The 19,544-nt window shown below is 58.2% G+C and overlaps 7 protein-coding genes across 7 annotated transcripts; 2 read left to right on the top strand and 5 right to left on the bottom strand.

Annotated features, from left to right (window-relative positions):
- Positions 1 to 162: 162 nt before the first annotated feature.
- On the bottom strand, positions 163 to 3,152 carry F5144DRAFT_531066 (uncharacterized protein). Its single transcript, XM_066786937.1, has 2 exons — positions 2,194 to 3,152; positions 163 to 2,128 (listed from the first exon to the last, which is right to left on the bottom strand). Exons 1-2 carry the CDS (start codon positions 2,684 to 2,686, stop codon positions 462 to 464), a joined length of 2,160 nt encoding a protein of 719 aa, XP_066645308.1. The 5' UTR covers positions 2,687 to 3,152; the 3' UTR covers positions 163 to 461.
- A 140-nt stretch (positions 3,153 to 3,292) lies between these two features.
- F5144DRAFT_646798 (uncharacterized protein) lies at positions 3,293 to 5,067 on the top strand (the record flags this gene model as incomplete). Its single annotated transcript, XM_066792898.1, has 6 exons — positions 3,293 to 3,779; positions 3,836 to 3,904; positions 3,964 to 4,008; positions 4,066 to 4,082; positions 4,209 to 4,940; positions 5,007 to 5,067. The coding sequence occupies exons 1-6, from the start codon at positions 3,618 to 3,620 to the stop codon at positions 5,065 to 5,067; spliced, it is 1,086 nt and encodes a 361-aa protein (XP_066645307.1). The 5' UTR covers positions 3,293 to 3,617.
- An 884-nt stretch (positions 5,068 to 5,951) lies between these two features.
- On the bottom strand, positions 5,952 to 7,690 carry F5144DRAFT_569448 (S-adenosyl-L-methionine-dependent methyltransferase). The gene has a single exon (XM_066788699.1). The coding sequence runs from the start codon at positions 7,613 to 7,615 to the stop codon at positions 5,960 to 5,962; it is 1,656 nt and encodes a 551-aa protein (XP_066645306.1). The 5' UTR covers positions 7,616 to 7,690; the 3' UTR covers positions 5,952 to 5,959.
- Positions 7,691 to 8,046: 356 nt separating this feature from the next.
- On the bottom strand, positions 8,047 to 8,898 carry F5144DRAFT_601708 (uncharacterized protein; the record flags this gene model as incomplete). The annotated part of the gene is made up of 1 exon (XM_066791163.1): positions 8,047 to 8,898. The coding sequence occupies one exon, from the start codon at positions 8,896 to 8,898 to the stop codon at positions 8,047 to 8,049; it is 852 nt and encodes a 283-aa protein (XP_066645305.1).
- Positions 8,899 to 10,413: 1,515 nt separating this feature from the next.
- Positions 10,414 to 12,390, bottom strand: F5144DRAFT_468749 (uncharacterized protein; the record flags this gene model as incomplete). The annotated part of the gene is made up of 1 exon (XM_066785002.1): positions 10,414 to 12,390. A coding segment is annotated over one exon (1,977 nt), but the record flags the coding sequence as incomplete, so codon positions are not given.
- Positions 12,391 to 14,849: 2,459 nt separating this feature from the next.
- Positions 14,850 to 17,831, top strand: F5144DRAFT_203968 (Mechanosensitive ion channel-domain-containing protein). The gene is made up of 2 exons (XM_066782942.1): positions 14,850 to 16,592; positions 16,643 to 17,831. The coding sequence occupies exons 1-2, from the start codon at positions 15,000 to 15,002 to the stop codon at positions 17,567 to 17,569; spliced, it is 2,520 nt and encodes an 839-aa protein (XP_066645303.1). The 5' UTR covers positions 14,850 to 14,999; the 3' UTR covers positions 17,570 to 17,831.
- F5144DRAFT_203990 (concanavalin A-like lectin/glucanase domain-containing protein) lies at positions 17,665 to 18,855 on the bottom strand. Its single transcript, XM_066782943.1, has 2 exons — positions 18,211 to 18,855; positions 17,665 to 18,114 (listed from the first exon to the last, which is right to left on the bottom strand). The coding sequence occupies exons 1-2, from the start codon at positions 18,715 to 18,717 to the stop codon at positions 17,752 to 17,754; spliced, it is 870 nt and encodes a 289-aa protein (XP_066645302.1). The 5' UTR covers positions 18,718 to 18,855; the 3' UTR covers positions 17,665 to 17,751.
- Between the last annotated feature and the right edge of the window lie 689 nt (positions 18,856 to 19,544).

The raw sequence follows: 19,544 nt of genomic DNA, 5'->3' as shown, positions 1-19,544 counted from the left end.
CGGGAAAGGGAGAGAAGAGTATGTATGTCCTAGTCTGGGGTTTCTAGTCTGGGGTAAGGTTGTTTGGTAGGAACGGGATGGCTGTCGAAGGTGTGGGGATGATAGATGCTTATATAGGTTATATACCCCTTGACTACACTGGTAGCATGAAATTTGGGATTTTTCAAAAACAATTGCAGGGGCAATAACTAGCACATCATCTTCTGTAACGTATTCCGTGCCGACAAATTGCAACCGCTTAATCCTAACAGCGCCAACTCCGCGGCACCTAAACTCCACGCACATAGCGAACCCCTTGCCTTTCCCTGTAAACAATACAATACATCATAGAGTATAACTCCAGTCTATGTGGTCTACCCCGAAACAACGATGGGGCAGGCACCGTTTTGACCCTCTGCGCCCGAAACCCAGAGCAACGGAACTAGCCTCGCACTTCCACCACTCATTCTAATAAAGATTTATCAATCCGAGTCGGAGTCGCCATCCATACCCAGCAGTGTCTTGTCGACGTCATCCAGCTCGTCCTCGCCCTCCCCCTCGCCCTCCCCCTCACCCTCCGCTTCCCCTTCCCCTTCGCCCTCGTCATCATCACCAAGGCCAAGCAGTCCCTTATCCACATCGTCCAGATCATCGGCGTCATCCATAGGCGTATCCTCGACCGTCTCGCTGCGGTGTAGGCCATTGGTCTGCCCGCGCCCCCGGCCGGCTTGCGTGCGCCGAGCGTGGATGACCTCGTTCTCGTCCTCGGTCTCGGCGGGGTCGATCATCTCCTTGGAGGGCGAGTGCTCGCCCTCGCCTTCGCCCTCGCCCTCCTCGTCGTCATCGTCATCGTCGTCGCCATGGCCGGCGCCGTTGAGCTTCGGCCGCTTGACCGGCCGAATGACACCCAACGGCGGCCCTTGGTGGTTCTCCCAGCGGGCCAGGCGGCGATTGGTGCGGCGGAATGCGGCGGCGTAGGAGCTAACTTGCTCGCCGAAGTCGTCGGGCTCGTCCTTGAGCTGGGCCAGGCCGCCGTAGCCCCTCTCGCGCATGCGCTTGCTCCCGTCGCTGGGAGCGGATGCCGCGTGCTTGCCGAGGATGGCGGCGACTTCCTCGTCCTCGCTATCGTCGAAGGGGTTGTCCATCTGGGCGAGCCGGGGGAGGGCGCGGAGGACGGCTCCCTCGTCGCGGTGTTCTTTGCGGGCGCGGTGGCGGCCGCGGCGCAGGCCCCGGTCGAGTATGTGCTCGACGCGCTGGGAGCGGTTGCGCTCCACTGCGAGCTGGTGGGCGGTTGGTGGGCGAGGCTTACGCGCCATTACACCCTCAATCATCCTATCACCGCCAGGGGACGAGCCATCCAGAACTTGGTATTTAAGCGAATGCGGCCCTCTACGACCAATGCTCCCAAAAACGCCGCTCTGCCGGCCAAGGGCACGGGGTGGCGGCGTCGACCGGACGCTATCCAGGTCACTTTCGTTTTTGGAGGGGCGAATTCGTGGGAGGATGCCTGTCGTCGGCCCGACTTCGTCACCAGCGGGGAAACCCCGGCCACGGCCGCCGCCTCGCTTGCCTTGGCTCTCGGCCATGAACTGCTGGTCGGCCTCGATGATCTTAGCACGCATCTTTTGCTTCGTGAACCCAAAGTCAATCTCCTCCTGGGTGTCGACGTTCTCCAACGCCGCCTCCTCCTCGGTAAGCGGATCTATGCGAGGAACTCCCTGGTTCGCAACGTCGACGTTGTAATCCACGCCAGCGCCGAAGGGGTTCTCCTCGCACCCTTCCTCGGTGAAGTCGGATTCGAGATAGAACCACATGAGCCAGAGAAAGGCGCGGGCACGGCTCTCGCTGCTGTAGTTGGTTTTCATGATAAGGTCGTGGAACTCCTGCCCTGGGGGGAAGTGCAGCTCCGCAATCTTGGTGGCAGCCTGGCAGATGAGGAAGAGGAGGTTGACCGGATTTGTGCGTGGAACATCGATCCCTTTTATCTCGTCAAGCGACGTCGGCTCGGGCCGGTCATCGGATCCTCCCTTCAAAATGGACTTCAACCTGGGGGCGTCTTGCAGTTGTTTGTAGGCATGGGGGTCTTGCCGGGCCTGCAGGCAAGGGATTGCGTGGTAGGTGCGCAGCTGGGCTCGCATCTCGGGGAAGACTGGGGCTGCGGTCAGCATCTCATCGCCAGGCGGGAAAGGGACGGGACAGGGACCAAGGACCTACAGTTGAGGGTGGTGTTCATGCGGCCTACGTTGACCAGGAGACAGACCATGGCCATGCCCTTAGCAGCCTCGCGATCACTCAGCAGCTTGTCTCGGAGGACCTTACTGGTCTTGCTGCTCCGGGACATGGTGTCGATGTAGAGGTCGGCGAAGCACTGGCTGCCAATGCGATCCTTCTCGTAGCTGTTGGTGAATACCTTTGCCTCATTATCGAAGACGGCTTTGAGGAAGTCGTATTGAATGTCCTTGCGCCAGAGCGGCTCGCCGTCGTCCTTCTTGAGATGTCGGATCTTGCCGATGGGATTGCCGTTGGCGCCATCGTCGCGACCGCGCTTCTTGCCGCGGGATTGGCGCTCGGAAGGCTCTGGGGTCGCCATCATCCTCGTGTCGTCGTCTTCGGTAACAGCTGTCATAAATGATTTTTCGACATGGACAGGCGAGCTGGGTGGCTCGACGTCGGACATTAGGGCCGCCGAGCTCGGGGTTGCGGCCATGGCAAGGGCTAAATACCCCGAATTGGGGGGCAATCAATGGTGTGCTTCGTAGGTGGTGTTGGCGAGTTTCACCTGTTGGCGGCTTCCGGTGAAACAGTGATGGTCGTCGAGACGGAGGCGGGTGCAGGTGCGTGGCCAGGTCGAAGGGCGCAAAGGGTCAAGTCAGGTGCACGGAAACGGGAAATGCACGCGACGAAGCGAACAACAATTAAATTCCGGCCTTGTTCGGGGCCACAAGGAAGAAAGAAAATGTCGCGAGGGTGGCTGCCACGATAATGTGACTTAGGTGGCTGGTTTGCAATTAAGTGGGCGAGGAATTTTGGGTTGGGATGGATGGAGAGGCGCGGATGCCTGCCGCAGCTTGGCCCACGGTCGCCGAAGGCATCGCGTCAGGAGCTGTCGCCGGGCTCATCAAATTATCCCCGTTTGGCGATCAGAGACTCGCGGGTGACGCGGGAGGGTGCATTGGCCCGCGCAGTGCTGCGACGGGGCACATTTACAGGGTCCTGCGTGATTTTAGGTAGGTAGGCGGGCCTTGCTTTTAACGGGGTTGGTCAGAGAAATACACACTCAGTAAATTTACCTGTAGGTGATGAGATGCTTCACCTAAGGCATGTATGTACTTGATCACCCGCTCCCAGGAAGGTTTGTTTAAGCATCAATTCATATCAGATGGTTTTGCCATGTGATGATGGTAAATATAAATTTTTTTGTTTACAATCATTTGCCAGGTTTCATCGTTTTGATAAGTACCGACCTTCTCATAGACTAGCAACCTAATTAGGGCGTTCATTTGGTGACACAACCCTCGAGGAGCGGAGAAACGCTAGTTAACAGATAAAAACACAAGCCCCTTCTGCTTTGAGATCTACAATTATTCCACCGTTGAGAAGCCTGACAACAAGTGACTGGAAAAGAAACCCACTCAAAAATGGCCAAAATTGCAAACATCCCCATCATTGACATCTCCGGAGACGACCAGACTCGGGTGGCCAAGGACTTGGTCGAGGCCGCTATCGAGCATGGCTTTGTCTACATCAAGAACACGGGCGAGGACATTCCCGCCGAGGCGATAGATGGGGCATTCGAGATCGTAACATACTCTCCCAGCTCCCCAACTGAAGATGACAAGCCCCTGACATTGCGCAGTCCAAGAGGCTTTTTGAAGCGCCCCTGAGCGAGAAGCAAGCATGCACGATCCAGAAGAACAACCGAGGAGTAAATCAGACTCATCACTATTTCCACTTGCATTACTCTAACAACTTACCCCTTTTCAGTGGTCCGGGATGAACTACGAGACCCTTGACCCCGCGAACCAGCGTGTAAGTCATTCATGCAACACCTCTTAACGGAGCTCAACATCGCTGACCCCCTCACAGGTAGGCGACTTCAAGGAGTAAGTACCACCCCCCTCCCTCCACCACCCCAACAACAACAACCCCCTTTCCCCCAAACCCAAACAAACAAAACAAACCTCCCCATCCCCACCCACCCCCCTAACCCGCAACACCACCAACAACAGAGCCTTCAACTTCGGCTCCTTCCTCCACCACCGCGCACAACAACCCCTCCCCCCCAGCATCACCGCCGACGAAGCCCGCATCAGCGCCTTCCGCGACCTCTGCTACCAGCTCTCGCTCAAACTAACCACCCTCCTCGGCCACGGCCTGGCCGTCGACCCCCCCACCTTCTTCACCTCGGCACACGAACGCGCCCGCGGACCCTCCGGCACCATCCTGCGCTTCCTGCGCTACCCGCCCCGTTCCGCCCTCCCCAGCACCGCCGCCGCGACGGCGGAGGACGTGCGCGCGGGTGCGCATTCGGATTATGGGTCGCTGACGTTGCTGTTTCGGTTAAGGGGGCAGCCGGGGCTGGAGGTGCTGCTGGCGGATGGGGCCACGTGGGCGCCCGTGCCGGTGGTGCCGCCGGGGGCGGAGGGGGATGCGGCGCCGCCGGTGTTGGTCAATGTGGGGGATTTGTTGTCGTATTGGACGGGGGGTTTGCTGAGGAGTACGGTGCATCGGGTTGTTTTTCCGAGGGGGGAGAGGGAGGGTGACGGGGGGGTGGTGGTGGAGGGGGAGGGGGATGGCGCGGCGATGAGGTATTCGATTGCGTATTTTTGTCATCCGTTTGGGGGGGCTGAGTTGGGGCCGGTGCCGAGTGAGAGGGTGAGGGGGTATAAGGGGGGGTTGGCGGAGGGGAATCCGTATGCGGAGAGGAGGGTGATGACGGCGGATGAGCATTTGAAGATGAGGTTTGTTGTTTCTTTTTTCTTTTCTTTTGGTGTTGCTAGAGGGTGTGTTGCTGACTATGATGACAGATTGAAGGCGAGTTACGCCCAGTTGTACGAGGAGAAGGACAAGGCGAAGGAGGAGGCGTGATGTCGCTCGTCTTGCGTTGGGGCGAGTTGTTTTTTACAACGTTGATATTCGAATGCAAACACGTTCAACCAACGCATTTTTTGTGATGGGCAAAAACGAAAAAGACAGAAGACGGGGAGTGCGCAAGTGCAAAAAAAGAAAACCTAGAAAAAAACACAAAAAAGCTCACCGGCCACCATCGTGGCGGGCTACGAAAACCCCCTGTGGGTATTTTTCAAGGGCTCGAACTGGTAACCTCCCGTACTATAGAGTGGTGACCGCGGTGAGTGCCGCACTCCCCCGCTCGGCCACCGGCGTCTTCGAAGGGGAGTTATTAATCGGCGGCGTGAATCCTGTTTATTAGGGCCTGGCACTGGCTAGCGGGTGGGCAGGTGTTGAGCTCGTACTGTGCCCGAGATGGGACGGAAAGCGAGGTGTTGGTGGCAGGCAGGAGCTCGAAGCCGGCTTCACGGTGCAGGCGACGGGGTCTTGTAAACAATCCTTTGGCCAAAACACCCCGGGTTCGCAAGGGCGGATGGCGGCTTGAGCTCACGGGCACCTCTTGCTGGACATGTTGGGAATACCAGTCTTGATCTGAGCCGGTATCTGTTCTGTTCAAATGTTGAAATTTCCCTTGCGAATCTCACTGCGGCTCAGCGTTGGTGACCGATACGTCAGGTTTTAAAGGCTTACTGAGATGGCAAAGTAATGGGTGGTAGAACGGGTATACACTCGTACTTTCTAGTCTTGATGTCCATGTCTCATACAAATTATACCACCTCGTGGGTATACTCGCTTTCACCAAATCTAATGCTATTTATTGGGCACCCGGCTTCCCAAACGCCTCTCAATATGGGACACAACTTGCCCCCAATCAACCCCCTCTCCCGCCCTCCCAACCACACAACCCCCCTTACGCAGCAGCCACCTGCCCCATCTTCTCATCCCTCTCCTTCCGCCTCGCCTTCCGATTCCCACTCCCCTGCACCTTCTGCAGCTGCTCCCTCCGCTCCTGCTTCCGCGCAACCTTATCAATCGCGCCAATCACCCTCTGTTCCTTGCCGAGCGGATACCGCGCCGCGGCCGCCGCCTCATCCGCCTCGGTCCACTCCATGGGCAGCACGGCAAAGACGAGGTACGACGTGTGCGTCTTGATCTCGGGCTCGCCGCGCGTGATCAGGCGGCCCTCCAGCCAGGGGGGTGTTGTTGTTGTTCCGGAGGGCTCTTCCGCCGCCGCCGCCGGGGGGGCTTCGACGTTGGTGGGAATGCCGCGCGCTGGGGTGGGGGGCTCGTCTCCTTCGTCGGCCGAGTCCATGTCCTCATCACCGTCTCGGGGTTTGGCGGCGTGCTCCCGGAAGCGGTTCTCGATGTCGGTGAGCCGGGCGATGGCCTCGTCGACGTCGCGTGCTGAGTTGTTGACGCCGCGGTCGAAGTTGAGGTTTAGCCCCACGCGCTCACGTGAGGTGTGCAACTTCCTGTTGGCAATCTCGACCATGTCGATGTCGACCCAGCCGAGGCGGCGCATGGCGGATACTGTTTTGGTGACTTGCTCGATGCATGGCGAGAAGGTGCAGATGTAGACGGTCTTCTTGGGGTTCAGCGGCGACACCCATTCGGCCTGGTCATTCTCGGAGGCGGCGGCTTTGGCGTCGAAGGGGGGCTGGGGTCTCCGCCTAGACAAATGGGGGAGGGCTTCCCACGGCGCGGGCAGGTCAAGGAACACGGCGTCGGCCTCCGGGCTGTTGCCGTCGACCAGGAACCCCCCATTGTAGACGTCGCGGTGCGTCAGGTGGACCAGCCCGTCCATACCGTGGCCTGAAAGCTCCTCCTTCATCTTGTGGTAGCGCTGCTCATGAAACTCGAAGCTGAACACCTTGCCCTTCCGCCGCCCCTCAGCCGGACACCCATTATAAACAGCCCGCACCGACGCATGGGTGAAACTTCCACTCCCGGCGCCTGCCTCGATCAGCACAGACCCCGGCCGCGCACGTATCCTGTGCAGAATGTAGCTGTAATCGGGGGTGTAGACGACTTGGGTTCGGTGGGGCAAGCTCGTCGTCCAGAGCTCGGGGGTCGGGGGCAGAACGTGGATGAAGCCGCTCGAGTCGGCGACGGCTTTCTTGACGGCGGCGCTCTCTTCGTTGGTGGCGGCGGGCGAGTCTTCGTTGTCCTTCTCGCTGGCGGCTGTGGCGTCCCGGCAGGCATCATCGGCCCCTTCGCGCTTCCGCTTGCGACCCCGCGATCCGGTGTCGACCTTGGAAGCTCGGATCTGGGAGCCCCAGGGCACGTTCAGCATGGTCGAGTGGGGGAACGACCCATAGCGCGTGTTGACAACGGCGCCTTCGGCATAGCCGTCGTGGTTTCCGGTTGGGGACTGGAGGTAGACGGGCAGGAGGTTGTCGCGGGAAAGTTGGAGGATCGCGAGCGAATTGGCCTTGGTGCGCGGACCTGGGTCCAGAAACGGTGAGATATTTCTTGTTGTCGGTGTCATGATTGGGGTTATGAGTGTCGAGAGGCGTGTTTTGTGAGGATCTTGGGCATTTCTATGTACATGAAGTACCTTCGGCATTCATCGACCCGTCGCAAAAAAGATTCCACATGGACCAGAGCTTGAAAATTGTGAGCCACAGTGGGTGGGGGTGGCCTGTGGAAGTCACTGTAGTGGCTGGGCGAAGGATGGTGGGGCCACTGCACTCCAGTGATTTAAAGTTTGCCAAGGCTGGGGTTTGCTTGGCAGATGGGCAGGCAGATGTGGCCGAGTCCCTAGGTAATAGGTAAGGTACCTACTTTGAGATTATGATATTCCATGGCTGCCAACTCAAGCGTAAACAATCAATTACCTCTCCAGACATATAATGGTATCATACCCAATATCCATCCAGAAACGGCCCCTTGCTACTTCTTAGAACTTGTGCAAATCCAGGTCAGGAGACAACATCCCCCTCGCAACAATACCACCAAGCTGAATCCATCCATCCAACTCCCCCTTTTCCCCCTGACTTATTTGAAGTCTCCATCATCATCTCCCCATCCAGACCCATCATACCCAGAAGAATCTGCTGGCGCAGGTGCAGTACCACTCGTCTTGCCCCAACCACCACCACTGCTGGCACCCTCCGCCGCCCCCTGAGGTGCCTGTCCTTGCGATAGCCGCTGCTCCTTCTGCTTAATCGCCTGTAGAACCTCGGGCGGGGGCATGGTTGATTGGTTTTGGCTGTTGTGGTTCACGGCCGGGAACTGCGGGTGTTGGCCGTTTCCGTTGTTGGGCTTCCACGTTAGAGGTTGCTGTTGTTGCTGTTGCTGCGGGTGCTGCGACTGTTGTTGCGGGTGCTGCGGCTGTTGCTGTTGTTGCTGCTGCTGCAACATATTAGGACCCTGTTGTGGCTGTGGTTGCTGAGAAGGGTGGCCGGGCATCATCATCATATGCGGAGGGCCGGGATGGGCAAACTGCTGCTGCTGCTGCTGCTGCTGCTGGTGGTGGTTCGGATGGAATTGCGGCGGAAACGCGAGCTGCCCTTGATGAGGCGGCCCCTTTTGTAGTCTGTTCGCTGGTATTGGGTTTGCCTTTTTGACAGTATCGCCTCTCCACAGGCGGCCGAACCAGCCCTTTTCTTCCTTGACAGGTTGCGCGGCCTGGGGGTGCATGACGTAAGGCCCGCCGTGCATTTGGTTTGGCTGCATCATGTGGGGCGGCATGTGATGCTGCTGCTGTTGCGGCTGCTGCTGGCCTGGTTGAAAGGGCAACATACCAGGCTGGAAGCCATAATGGTACTGCTGCGGCGGCATCCCGGGCTGGACACCCTGTGGTTGTATCCCCGGAGCCATTCCCGGCGGGGCAAACATCATGGGCATTTGTGGAGGCGCTGTTCCCGGACCCGGAGGACGAGCGGGCGGGCCTGACTGCGAAACCATCGGGAGTGTGGAGGTTCTCGAGGGCATGTTCTGGGGTGCTTGTTGCGGGTTAGGGGGCGTTGCAGCTGGCCCCTGGGAAAGCTGCATGGGTGGCATTTGGCCGTTTGGTGGTACAGGAACCTGACCGTGCCCAGTAATCGGGAGCACTTGCGGCACAGTCGCCTGACTTGTCTTCTGCCCCTGATTCGGTGTTGGCGTGGGAGAGGATACGGCCGTTGGCTGGTGATGGGAGGATGGAGAAACTGGCATAGGCGGGCCCCGGTTGGGGGAGTTTTGTGCCGGCGGTGGGGTGGGCATAGAAACTGGCACTGCTCCAGATTGTTTCTGGTTCGAGGTCCCTCCGGGCTGGAAAGCTCCGGCATTGTTCTGGGCCGTTGGGGCGGGTTGCGGAGATGCAACGGCGTTTTGCTGAGAGGCGGATTGCTCGCGCCCCGGTGAAGAAGCTGGGGGTGTATTCACCGGATGGAAACCAAGCGGATGTGCGCCCGAACTTGCCACTGGCATGCCAATAGGCGGCCCAGATGAAGAGGGTGTCGCCATGGCACCGGATCCAACTCCGGGGGTTTGGAAGCCAGATTGGCCTGGTGTGGTCTGGGTTGCAGCTACTGGATGCTGCGGAAGGTTGTTCGAGGTTGGCACGGGTGGTGTCAAGACTGGGAAGCCCTGCGTGGAGTCGACTCGAGTCGGCGGCGACGAAGCGCGCGACACAGGGCTAGGAGTCCGGGGGCTAGGCGGTTTAGGTGTGACCGATGACGGTGTGGGTGCCACAGCCTGCCCATGAGTGGGATTCCTAGGTTCGTCCACCGTAGACGCTAGCGGAGTAGTTGAGGCAGCTGGAAAGTATGAACCCTGGGTTTGGACAGCTGGGTCCATCGTCATGTTGGTAGGCTGCAGTACGGGCTGGGTATGGACTTGGGCGATTGGCTGGTAGCCCGAAATGGCATGGGAGGGATGGTGAGCGTCAGATAAAACCGAACCATGACGAGAAGAGGCATCGCTAGTTTCCCGCCCCCCGCCTTCAGACTTTGAGAGCACTAGCTTCTGGGCGGCGACTGTTTGCGGGCCGCCTATCGATGTCTGTGACTTAATTCCCAGGCCAGAAACACCCGAGATGAGCGATGAGTTTTGTGCGCTGGCCGTCTCTGGTAGAGAATGGATGGCCTGTGGGGGTAATGAATTTGCCGGGGTTGACTGGTTGGTGCTGGCCTCAGACTTCACAGCAACAGGCGGAACCGAGGCAAGGCCCCGAGGAGGTGACGTGGTGGGTTCGACCGTGACACCAAACCCGCCTGCAATGGCTTGTTTAGCATCACCAGCTGTGTCCGGTGAGCTTTGGCGAGGCCGGTCTGAAATAGGGAGGGGATCAGGCTGAACCACGGCACCGCTTTGCTCAGGATGGTCACCGGCCTTGACCTGAGCAGGTAAACTAGGCCGGCCTGGATTCATTTCAGAAATCGAGCTGGCTACCGGAGCAGAAGCAATTATCGCACCGGACGGCGCAGGGGTGATCTCCCGTGATACGACGTCCGGCTTGGCTGTGACTGCTAGCTCAACTATACTGGTAGAGATTGGAGCGCCGTTCTGGGGTGGTGGTGACTTGCGAGATAGATTCAGGGGCGGAGGAACGTCCGAGCCCGGGGGCGGTAGAGAGATAGGGTATGACTGTGGGGACTCGCTGGAAGGTGCTTGGCCGGGTTGTACATCTCGTAAAGTAGTTGGCTCGCTTGTGACCGAGTGCGGTAGATGCGGACGGACGCCCATGAATGGGAGTGCGGGAAGATGGGCCGGCAGGGTGCTTGTCCTAGAAACTCGAGGCCTCGCGGGGTCGGGTGTTTCCGGGGTTGCTGTGGTCCCTTGGCCATATCCGCCCTTGGATAAAAGCTGAACCGTATCCTCGATGTCCCGCTGTAGGTCACGATATGGCTTATAAGCCTGATAGGACCGGGCTGGGCTGGCCCCTTGGCTTTGGGGAGGCGTCTGATTGCGTAGGACAGGACGGCCGCGGGCGGGTTGGAGGACTGAAGGAAAATGCGCGAGGCCGCCGGGGTTTGCTTGGGCGATGGGGCCGGAGGTGCTGTCAGGGCGTGGCCCAGAACCGGGAGCCGTGGTCCGCGCGCCACTGTCGGGCGACTTAAGGGGCCGCACATGGCCCGGCTGCGGCGGGGGGGTGTCTTCGGACATTGAAAAAGGCAGTGGTGGCGGTCCCGCCAAGGTGTGTCGTTTATTATCGTCAGCTGGCAAGGGCTGACGACCCCGCGGCTCAACGGTCGAAGACCGGCTCCCAGTGGCAGCTCCGAGCAGGGCATGTTTCGCAGGGTTATATGCCTGATACTTTTCGGGTGTCGGGCCAGAGGCGGCAGGATTCGAGGGTTGGTCGATAGCGCTTACAGACTGAGGCAGAGAGCTCTGACGAGCAGGCTTATATGGCCGTTTGAGCAACTCCTGTACAGCTTGGTGTGCCTTCCGCTGTTGTTCTTGCTCTTCCCGCAATGGGACCTGCGTGGCTAGCGACTTTTCCTCGGCGGCGTTACCTAGGGAGTTACGTCCGGGGCGGGCTTCGGTCAATGGAAGCTCGACCGGGGCGAAGTGGAAAGCGTTGGCGTAGGGGGCAGGTTCTGATGCGTCGACCATGACTTCATTACTGGGCAACTCCACGGGGGCCGGGTTAATTTCGTCGTCACACTGCGCCGTAAACTCGCTGGCAAGTTCCGCCATAAAGCCAATCGGGTTGTAAGGGATCTGTCGACTGTCCAGAAGGGGGATCTCGGGCGGTGCTTCGACAACATCGGCTGGGGCAGGCTCGCCGGCTGTGACGACTACGCCGCTGTCCAGTTCAGGAGTTGCCACGGCGGGGACGCTGTCGATAGCCGGTGGTGTGGTGTTCACGCTCGCAACTGGTGATATCTGTGTGCGCGTTGGTGGCACGGGGCTTTCGTTAGGGGCCACCTCAGTTGTCGACGCAGTCGCCGTAGCCGCCATGTTGATCGCAACAGTTGAAGGTGTTGGGATGTTTGAAACCTCGCCACCGCTACCACCTCCCAAACCGCGCTCCTCCTCTTCCTCCTGCAAAGGGCTGATGTCATTGTACGCGCCGGGCCCCATATACATGAGGCCGTCAGGCTGGAGCCAAAAAGGGCCGCCACCATCATCTATATCCGAGACAGCATTCGAGGGTGCCCGGTCTCTCCGAGTGGTCGCGGAGGTTTGTTTGGATTGCGATTCGCCCAGCGTACTCCTCCTCTTGATCTGTTGCTGGCTAACGAGCTTCTCTTCGGGTGGAAGATCGGGGGGGCCCGAGGTGTCGTCGACAAATTCGGGAAACTCATCGCCAGGCTTTGGGAAGGTGAACTGGATCAGGCCAGTGGGTTTATAGCGGTAAAACCAGCGCTTCCCGTCATAGTCCCATTCCCAGTTTTCTGGCAGACCAGACATCTCTGTGAAATGCGCTGGCGCGCTCGCCGAAAACAAATTTGGTGGGGTTCAGGTGGCCGAGGGGCAGGATGTTGACAAGTTGAGGCGGCGCAGCCTCGTGGTGGTGATACTTCTGAGGCTTGTGCAGATCGCGCCGAGTTAGAGACGGGAAGTGGGAGGGGAAAAAGACCTCAAGGCGCTTAAGCAGCAAAGGTCGTCGCGATCCCGCTCATGAGATGCATCGCAAACGAGAACCCGTCACAAATCACGGATGAGGGACTCGACTCGGAAGATGGGGTCACGGGGAGGAGGCTCCGATGCGCTGCGCCAGTGCAGATGGGGAAGATATGGGCGTCAGGGCCGGTGCTGAATTGTCCCGCGGTTGGACAGGAAGCCCCAACATGCCGAAACAAGAGCTATTCGCATGGCGTCAAACCAGCCAGCACGCTTTCCTCGAAGGAGGAAAGTGCGGCTGAGCACCTTGTCGAAGAGAGCGGGGGCCAATGAACGCCATGATATTTCGCGACCCATGAGACCATCGTTGGCTCTCGGGTTTAGGCTCTGGCATCAAAACGTGCCCAACTGACAGGCGTGCAGGAGGAGCAGCTAGGTACCCAGGTAGGTAACGAGGGAGTCAGACCAATCGATCCGGGGCGAAAATGGTGGGATTGCTTGATCCAATAACTATTCAGGCCCTTGGTAAAACTGATAACTACCTAGATAGGGATCGAGGTAGCTTCCTGATAGGTTGCCAACAAGAATATTATTTGTATACAAAGAGCAAGACATGGCGCTCTTCTATCCTTGGTCGGGCTTGTGAAACCACTCAGAATGCTGCCCGCCCCGATGCTACAGTGCCTGCCGAAGCTTGTGTTGCATGGGTTCATGAGTGATGAATCCTCCCGTCCTCGATAACTCATGAATTCAGCTCAGCCGCCGGCGATTACTCTGTTGCGCTCTCATCTTACGAGCAAAACAAAACTAAAAATGGATAAGCCTGTTGCTTTCATTTCCAAATATGTTCCGCGACGCATTTCCACAGCCGTTGGTACTGGGATTCCTCTAGAAAGTCAGGCGTTGGGGAAATTGAAGAGACTTTCCACAAACTCAACCAAGACCGAATCAGGCAGTCGCAAAACCACGTGGTTGTGAGACCCCCGCCCCGGCCCTAAAGACTTGCCGTGTTTCTCCCCACGCTCCCGAATATTCAGAGAATATGGGACAGTAGTCTCGTGTAACTCCTAATGCCGCTCCAGTGGACTTGAGTGTGCGACTATCACGAACATGATTTTCTCCCCATCTTGAAACAATCGGACGAATCTAGACCGCTCCTGAACCCGACGGGAGGGTTGCCGCAAGGAACCGCCCTTCAAATTTGGGACGATGGCCTGTTTCAATCATTTGAGCGCGGTTCTGCAGGGATGGAGCGATTTCAACAGATTCAGGGTCCACATCGCCATTTGTCCGTGTTCATCGGGAGTTATTATTAGTACCAACACCACTTGGTTTTGACAGCCGAGCCCGAGGTCGAAACGGCGAGGGGAGGCTCCGGCGGGTAGTTAGTTAACTTTACGGGTGATAAGTTTGGGGCCTCTCGGCTTCTTCGATGGGAGCAAATGTTCCAAGGGGCAACCGAACTTGGCGCCAAGCTGATACCGACCCAGTATGACGTCACAGTCCCTGCAAATTTCAGGGGAATCTCCAGCGACAGCGAAACCTCATCCACTCCCAATTCACAAGCCCAGTCCTCGAAGAATGCCTTTCGCCGAAAGCGTTCGAAGGGAAAACAAGGCAAATATCTGGGGCGCACGGAAAGACGTGGAAGAGACACAAGAGCGTGGGGTAAGGATCCTCATCCGCATCTGCAGCTCTCCCGATTCCGCTCCCCCCCGCTCCTTCCGGTTTCCTCGTGGGCCAGTGGGAACCGTTCGAGATGCAGCAACACGAGTCAGCCAACAGATTTTGCGGGCCAGGGACTCAATGTTGTTTGCCGTCACAGAGCATGGCAATCTCTGTCAGTTCCCTTGAGCCGTGGGTAACACCTGATTCGTGGTTCCGAGGCTCGGCCAAGACAACTTCCTACACACCGGGCAGTGACTTTTGCGAAAGCAATCGGAAATTCTGTGCCGAGTTCGAGTTGCATTTTCCTGCGGCAGGGATTTCGCACTCCAACTCTGCGCAACCTGGCAACTTGAAGGGATGTTTCGTTTTACCAAAGGGTTTTCACATCGCAGATGGCGAACAAAACAATGGAGGAGAAAAACCGTTGGATGAACCGGCTGCCGATCACAGCCGGGCCATGGAACCATCCCGCGTCGTGGAATACTAGGCCGGGAAACTGGCAACTGACTGGAGCCAACACCACCACCAAACCTTGACGTGCTTGATCCGAACCCGTCCTACAATCTATGGGTGGGTGGTAGTTGGTGGGTCGCTGTGCCGATCACCCTGTGAACCGGGGATATCGGAAACCCGTCAGACCCCGCGGAGTCGATACATCAAAGTTGTGGTGCTTGCTTCACTGCACGTGGGGAGCGTGGAGCGTGTTCTCTGCCTTCTCCTTTTCTTCTCGTGCCGTCCCAAAGAGCCATAGTTACTTCCACCCAGTCACTCTCTTCAATGCGGTAACCATGGCTTCATCCGCAGAGTCGCCGCCGCCTCCGCCCGTGAGGCCGTCGTTGCATGTACAGATGCCGTCATACTCCAACCCGAGCCCCGAGACCGACGATGTGATCAAATCCAAAGTTGACCCCGATCATCTAGCCCCCGAGACGGCACCGCTTAGCCCGCGCGACTCCAGGGAGGCCGCAAATAGGCTACACGATGACCTAGAACTCCTTCGTGCTGAGCGCGTTGTGTCGACACAGGAGCGCGACTCAAATCGGCCCAGGTCAAAGACAAGAAGCCATCGGGAAGGGGTTGAGGATGCCTTCAACACAACCACAGCCCCGACAGTCGTTGCCGCCCCCGTGGCCGCGAAGACAACTTGGCTCACCAAGCTGTGGCGATGGCTCAAAAAGTTCCCTCGTGTCCTACGCTACATCCTCTACGCCATCCCCCCTGCCATCATCATCCTCGTTCCTGTTTTTCTCGACTTATACGCCTACGATCGCAAGGGGGATCCGGTTGGGGGACCTGGTGGTGTCCAGCTCCTGTGGTTCGGTATCTGGCTCGAGGTACTCTGGCTCACCCTTTGGGCTGCTCGTATCGTCACCTCTGTTCTGCCTCCCATTGTCGCCTTCGCTGCCGATACCGTCGGATCAACAAACCACAAGAAGTGGCGGGATATCGGGCGCCAGCTCGAATTCCCCACGGCTTTATTTTTGTGGCTATTGGCCGTCTTGGTGTCATACAAGCCCATCCTGAACCATCGTGTTGTCGATCCCGACGACGACAACAAGACACCCTACGTCACCTGGATCGACGTCGTCTTCAAGGTCATCATTGCCCTGTTTGTCCTCGCGACGCTGAACCTGGTGGAGAAGGTCCTCATCAAGTGGATCGCAACCTCCTTCCACCTGCGGACATACTCTCACCGCATCCGTGAGAACACGCTGCACATCGAGTATCTCGTCACCTTATACGCGTACGCCAAAACCCGCCTTGAGGATCAGGATCCGGTCTGGGACTCTCCGTCTAGCAGACGAGGTTCCGGCCAGTATCCGTCGCCGCTCAAGAACATCCAGAACAATGCCCGCCAGGTCTGGAGCAAGGTCGGGAACGCCGCCAACCGCGTGGCCGGCGACTTTACCGGCCGCAAGTTCCTCAAGGGCAACCACCCCCGAAAGGTCGTGATGGAGCTCCTCCGGAACTCCGAGTCGAGCTACACGCTCGCCCGCGTTTTCTACCGGACATTTGTCCAGCCGGAGAAGTCGACTGTGGCGGTTGAGGATCTGTTCCCGGCGTTCCCGGCCCAGGAAGATGCCGAGGCGTGTTTTGGCGTTTTTGACAAGGATCTGAACGGCGATATCTCCATGGAGGAGCTCGAGATGGTGTGCAACGAGATCCACTTGGAAAAGAAGGCTATCGCGGCCTCGCTCAAGGACTTGGATTCCGTCATTAAGAAACTGGATGAAGTCTTTATGTTCCTTATCGTGGTCATCGTCATTATTGTCTTTATCAGCATCATTTCGAACTCGGCGGCTGCTGCGTTGACCTCAACGGGTACCGTGATTCTGGGTCTGTCATGGTTGCTGCAGGCCACCGCCCAGGAATTCCTTCAGGTATGTTGCCTCTCCCTCTTTTTGCACTGCCTATATGCTAACGTAGATAGTCCATCATCTTCGTCTTTGTCAAGCACCCCTTTGATGTTGGCGATCGCGTCACCATCTACGGCAACACAGGCTCAATGATGAGGGGCGACGACTACTACGTCCTCGAGGTCTCGCTCCTGTACACCGAGTTCAAAAAGATGGAAGGCCACGTGGTACAGGCCCCCAACTCTGTGTTGAACACGCTCTTCATCCTCAACCAGAGGCGCAGTCAGGGTCTAGCGGACCCGATCAACTTGAAGCTCCGCTTCGGCACGTCCGAGGCACAGATCGAGGAGCTCAAATCCCGGATGCTAGATTTCTGCCTCCAGAACAAGCGAGACTACGCGCCGCGCATCATCTCCGAGGTCCAGACCATCGATGAAGTCAGCAGCATCACTATGAACATCATTTTCTTCCACAAGAGCAACTACCAGAACGAGCTACTCCGCCTGAACCGGCACAACAAGTTCGCCGTCGAGCTCATGCACCAGATGCACGATATGGGTCTCGAGACGCCACACCTCGTCCAGCCCGGCGGCATGCGGGACATGCCGTTGTACTGGACTCAGGTCCAGCCGCCTCCGGGGTATCAGGCCACCGCCCCCGCCCCCGCCCCTGGCCCCGCCCTCGGTCCCGGCCAAGATCCTTTGCCGCCGGTTTCCAGCCCGGCCATGCGTAGGCGAGCAAACAGCAGGGCGGCGGTTGTGGAGGCAGGTATGGATTTCCAGGATATCTATCACAACAGGCGACCGGATAATAGCATGACCCGGCTGGCTTCGATTAGGCAGTCGCCGAGAGAGGAGGACGAGGATAGGGTCACCGATATGGACGAGCAGTTTAACGAGAAGACGGAGAAGCGGCAGAGCCTGGATAGCTCGTCGTCGCGGAGGGCGTGGAGGCCTAGGAGCCGGTCCACTAATAGGGGGTCGATGAGCAATGTCGTGTGATGTGCCCATGGGGAACTAGAGATCACTGTTACGGCTTTAATATTAGACTGTTTTTTTGCTCGAAATAAACCATATCAATGAAGTAAACCATACGTCTTGAGATCCATTATTTGCCCTTTATCTGCCCACACACCATTTCCACTCTATTTTAGATAGAATTACACCACCACTCATACACTAGCTTAGTTCTCGCCCACAACCCTCGCGCACTTAACCTTCTTCCCATCCACAACCTCACAGCTCGTCAACCTCCCACCCTGCGGCGCGAGCCTCACATCCCGCACCTCCGCGCCCGCCAAATCCCTCTCACTCCCATCCTCCAGCTTCACCCCCGCCCCAAAAGTCACCCCCCCAAAATCCGCCAACGCCACCGGAAACTCGGGCCTCCCCTCCAGCGGAAAATCCTCCACCACCCACGCCGCCTCCCGCCGACACAGCTTCTGGCCCTTGCCCCCCACCGCCGGCAACACCTTCCTCACCCTCTGCGCCGGCGCGCCCCCATCACAAGTAACATTCCCCCCAAAATTCTCCCCCACCACCACCACCTCCCCCCCTTCCCCCCCCAAACCCTCCAACGTAAACCGCACCAAATCCCCCTCCCCCACCTCCAACTCCCCCGCATAAAACCCCTCCTCCACCACCTGCCCCGGCCCCTGGAACCACGCCACCGGCGTCTGCGCCCCGCCCAGCGTGCCGTCCCAGAAGATGTCCACGCCCGCGCGCAGCGACCCGCCACCGCAGTCAGCAGATGCGGAGGCGGACGCGCTGTCCACGCCGATCCAGAAGGACGCCGCGTACAGCGTGGCGGGGTTGTTGGCGGTCGGGCCGCTGGTGGGCATGCGTGCTGGGGGGACGCGGAAGGTGCCTGAGATGGAGGTGAGGAGGGGGGTGGTGGTGTTGGGGCTGGTGGTGGTGTTGCCGCCGGAGGAGGGGGGAAGGGTGAGGATGGCGCCGCCTTGAGTGGATTCATCGCTGGTGGCGAGGAGGCGGGCGTTGCCGGGGGTGGTGTTGGGGAGGGTGTGGAGGAGGCGGTAGGGTGGGTGTTGTTGTTGGGTGTTGCCGCGGGTTGTTGCGCGCTGGGGGAGGCGGGCGGCGGTGGTGGTGCCCGTCACCGTGGCGAGGAGAGTAAGGAGGGTTGTGGCTTTCATTTTGGGGGACTTTTATTACGGTGGATGAATGAATGAATGTATGGATGGAAACCGAACAGAGTGAGGGTTGAGATCCCGAGTTTGACAACGTCGTGAGAAACGGGGAGGAAGTCAGAGGTTCGAAAAGAAAGAGAACCTGTCCGTCCGGTGGTATCGGATGGAGGGGAAAAGAGTGAATGCCCAAAAGGAAGAGATCGTCCGTTTCGTGGATCCCAGGAAACAAGAATACCCAAAGACAAACAAGAATGGCGGTTAAAAGCCCCTTATAAGTCCCCGCTTAAGGCAGACGCAAACCGAAAGAATCCCACCCTGAACCAATCATCCCGATCCTAGTCGCGGCAAGCGTCAGGTACCGGAAGCACAGCATCCAATCCAACCTCGCGAAGCCACGGTCCAGAACAAATGGAAGCAAGCATAGGATAGGTTGTCTCAATACCCATGCAGCAAGGTAACGTCGCCCAGGTCGCACCGCATCACGCTGACTTGTCCAACACTTCCACGAAAGACAAATTCAGGGGCAACTCCATCCATAGGTTCGCAATTGGTAGTTGACTTCTTCTCGCGTCGCCAGCCAGGCTCTCGATCACCATTCCACACCACGCCAAGCCCATCTCACAGGATGCAGCCCCATCGCACTCTACCCTGGGAATGAGATCCGAGCCGGCAAACAGGACAACAGCCTCCCATTCCGCTGCCCATCCACGCTAATCTCCCAAGCAAGGCGGCAGGGCGGGTCCAGCCCTGTGAAACCACACGCCATGCAGCCAAGGGGCAACACGGCATACACGGCTAGGTCCGAAAGGCCGTCGGAGAGTTGACAACTGCTT

The sequence above is a fragment of the Chaetomium tenue genome (genome assembly GCF_020726465.1).
Source record: "Chaetomium tenue strain MPI-SDFR-AT-0079 chromosome Unknown F5144scaffold_3, whole genome shotgun sequence".
Classification (NCBI taxonomy): Eukaryota; Fungi; Ascomycota; class Sordariomycetes; order Sordariales; family Chaetomiaceae; genus Chaetomium; species Chaetomium tenue.
This window is presented reverse-complemented; position numbering and strand designations above follow the sequence as displayed.

Coding starts and splice junctions, on each gene's coding strand:
- F5144DRAFT_531066 (XM_066786937.1), bottom strand. CDS start 2,686: ATGGCCGCAACCCCGAGCTCGGCGGCCCTAATGTCCGACGTCGAGCCA. Junction 2,129..2,193: donor CATGAACACCACCCTCAACT/GTAGGTCCTTGG, acceptor CCGCAGCCCCAG/TCTTCCCCGAGATGCGAGCC.
- F5144DRAFT_569448 (XM_066788699.1), bottom strand. CDS start 7,615: ATGCCGAAGGTACTTCATGTACATAGAAATGCCCAAGATCCTCACAAA.
- F5144DRAFT_203968 (XM_066782942.1), top strand. CDS start 15,000: ATGGCTTCATCCGCAGAGTCGCCGCCGCCTCCGCCCGTGAGGCCGTCG. Junction 16,593..16,642: donor CCGCCCAGGAATTCCTTCAG/GTATGTTGCCTC, acceptor TAACGTAGATAG/TCCATCATCTTCGTCTTTGT.
- F5144DRAFT_203990 (XM_066782943.1), bottom strand. CDS start 18,717: ATGAAAGCCACAACCCTCCTTACTCTCCTCGCCACGGTGACGGGCACC. Junction 18,115..18,210: donor GGTTCCAGGGGCCGGGGCAG/GTGGTGGAGGAG, acceptor GAAGGGGGGGAG/GTGGTGGTGGTGGGGGAGAA.